Genomic DNA, 2,394 nt, shown 5'->3' on the forward strand with positions numbered 1-2,394 from the left:
CTGAGCGGTCTCTCCATTCACTGGGACGACATGGGCTTTGTGGTCATGTGTGCGTGTGTGTGTGTGTGTGTGTGGGTGGGTGCATGCGTGTGTGTGTGTGTTCCAGCTGCATTGCACATGTTTGAGTAGAAAAGAACTCAGGTGTCCCGATGGAGCTAAAGGAGACATTTCCCCTGAGACATCTTGGGTGGAAAGTCCGTGCCCAGTGCAGCGATGGAGCCGCAGGCTGGACTCACATGCCCCAAGCCAAGACCTTCCTCCCTGTCCTCCTCAGGGCCGAGGCCACGTCCTTGTTCCTCAGGCTGTAGATGAGGGGGTTCAGGGCAGGCACCATGACCGTGTAGAAAGCGGCCACCTCCCAGTCATGTCCCAAGGCGTGGCTGGAGGCCGGGCGGAAGTACAGCCAGGTCACGGTGCCATAGAAGAGTGTCACCACGGTCAGGTGGGAGCCGCAGGTGGAGAGGGCCTTGCGCAGGGCTTGGGCAGAGCGCAGGCGGGCCACAGCCACCCCGATGCGGGCGTAGGAGGCCAAGATGAAGGCGAAAGGGGCCACCATCACCAGGACGCCCTGGGTGGAGATCACCAGCTCGTAGGCGAAGGGCCGGGTGCAGGAGAGGCGCAGCAGGGGCGGCACGTCGCAGAAGAAATGCTGCACGGAATTGCCACAGTAACGCAAGCGGGCGGTCATGACGGCGTGCAGCAGGGCGTGCGGGATCACCACGGCCCAGGAGGTGACCACCATCTTGAGGCACAGAGACTGTGTCACCATGGCAGTGTAGCGCAGCGGGTCGCAGACGGCCACGTAGCGGTCGTAGGCCATGGCAGCCAGCAGGTAGAGCTCCATCGTGCCCACCGCCAGGTAGAGGAAGAGCTGGGCCATGCAGCTGTTGAAGGGGACAGTCCAATGGTGGGTCTGGGCCTGCACCAGAGCATGGGGAAGGGTGATGGAGGTGAGGCCCATGTCCACCATGGCCAGCTGGCTGAGGAAGAAATACATGGGGCTGGCGAGCTGGGGGTCGGCCCATATCAACACCAGCAGCACGGAGTTGCCTGCTAAGTTCAGCAGATAGGTGACCAGCAACCCCCCAAAGATCAGCGGCTGCAGGTCCTGGCGTTCGGACAGGCCCAGGAGCACGAACTCGGAAACGGACGTCCAGTTGGCCTCGGCCATGGCGAGGGGCTGCGGCAGCACCTGAGCGGGGAGGAGCAGGGAGTTGGCAGCGGAGGCCATGTCTACACTGCAGGCTTCTTGCACAAGAACATTTGGCAGAAGAGATCTCCCGCAAAAAGTTCTTGTGTGTAAGCGGGGTCAGTGTGCAAGGGCACGTTCACACGGCCATGGACGCTCTTGCGCTGGAAACCCCTGTTGTCGGTCCACACGCGCCTTTTTGCACAAGAACGCTTGAGCAAACAGGCTTATTCCTTGTAGAAAGAGGAATAACCCCTGCGCAAAAAGCCCTGTCGTCTGATGATCTACTGCACTTTTTCTTGCACAAAAACACACTCGCAGTGTGGATGCTCCGTGAGTTTTTGTGCAAACACTCTGCAATGTAGCCGTAGCCGAGGTGATGCACTGACACGTGATTCCAGTCACCTGTTGGGAGCCAAGTCCCGTTGGGCAATAGCTTAGAAGCTCCATCTCAATGTAAAGTGCCCCGCAGTGAAGGTGCCAACCCAACCCTGGCTCAGTTCTGCTCCTGGTCACGGACCGTCGCTGTAAAAACAGGCAGCGTCCGTCTGCTCTGACCGTGTGTCGCTGGGACTCAGACTCTGGGCTCCGTGCTCCTCTGCCCTGGCCAGCCAGCAGCCGCAGCGTCTATGAATCCTGTTCTTGGGTTCCCCCCTTTCTCTCCTTCTCTCAATGCCAAACAGGCCCCGTTTGTCTCCCCTTCCCTGCCAGGGCAGCATTTCTAACCCTTTCCCGTTTGCTGCTCTGCCCGGACTCTCTCCGATTCGCCCACAGCTTGTCTAACACACGTGGCCCAGAAGTGGCCGCAGAGCTCCGGACGAGAGCTCACCAGTGCCCAGCAGAGCGGGACACTCCCCCGCCCATGTCAACCCCAGGACGCTCCGGGTCCCGCCCTAGCTTGTTAGCTCAGATTGGTCAGAGCGGCTTCACTTTGCTGGTTCCCATTCACACTCAGCATGCTCACTACTCTTTGAGGATGGTCTTTTCACCACTTGGAAACCCGCCTAACGGTAACTTCATCCACACCTATTGGGAAGGGTCAAATATTCCTTCCTGACCACTGCAGGTGCCCAACTGAATCCCTAAAACAAGACATTGGATTCTAGTCACTGTTATCATAAGGGTATGTCTACACTGCCACCCTCGTTCGCACTAGGGTGGCAGCGTAGACATACCCATACTGAGCTCCAGACGTGGCAGGCACA

The 2,394-nt window shown here is 58.9% G+C and overlaps 1 protein-coding gene across 1 annotated transcript; it reads right to left on the bottom strand.

Moving 5' to 3' along the window:
* Positions 1 to 232: 232 nt before the first annotated feature.
* On the bottom strand, positions 233 to 1,171 carry LOC102444225 (olfactory receptor 1f45-like). Its single transcript, XM_006125073.4, has one exon. The coding sequence runs from the start codon at positions 1,169 to 1,171 to the stop codon at positions 233 to 235; it is 939 nt and encodes a 312-aa protein (XP_006125135.4).
* Between the last annotated feature and the right edge of the window lie 1,223 nt (positions 1,172 to 2,394).

This window comes from Pelodiscus sinensis, chromosome 18, assembly GCF_052426305.1.
Source record: "Pelodiscus sinensis isolate ZL-2025 chromosome 18, ASM5242630v1, whole genome shotgun sequence".
Lineage (NCBI taxonomy): Eukaryota > Metazoa > Chordata > Testudines > Trionychidae > Pelodiscus > Pelodiscus sinensis.

Coding starts and splice junctions, on each gene's coding strand:
- LOC102444225 (XM_006125073.4), bottom strand. CDS start 1,171: ATGGCCGAGGCCAACTGGACGTCCGTTTCCGAGTTCGTGCTCCTGGGC.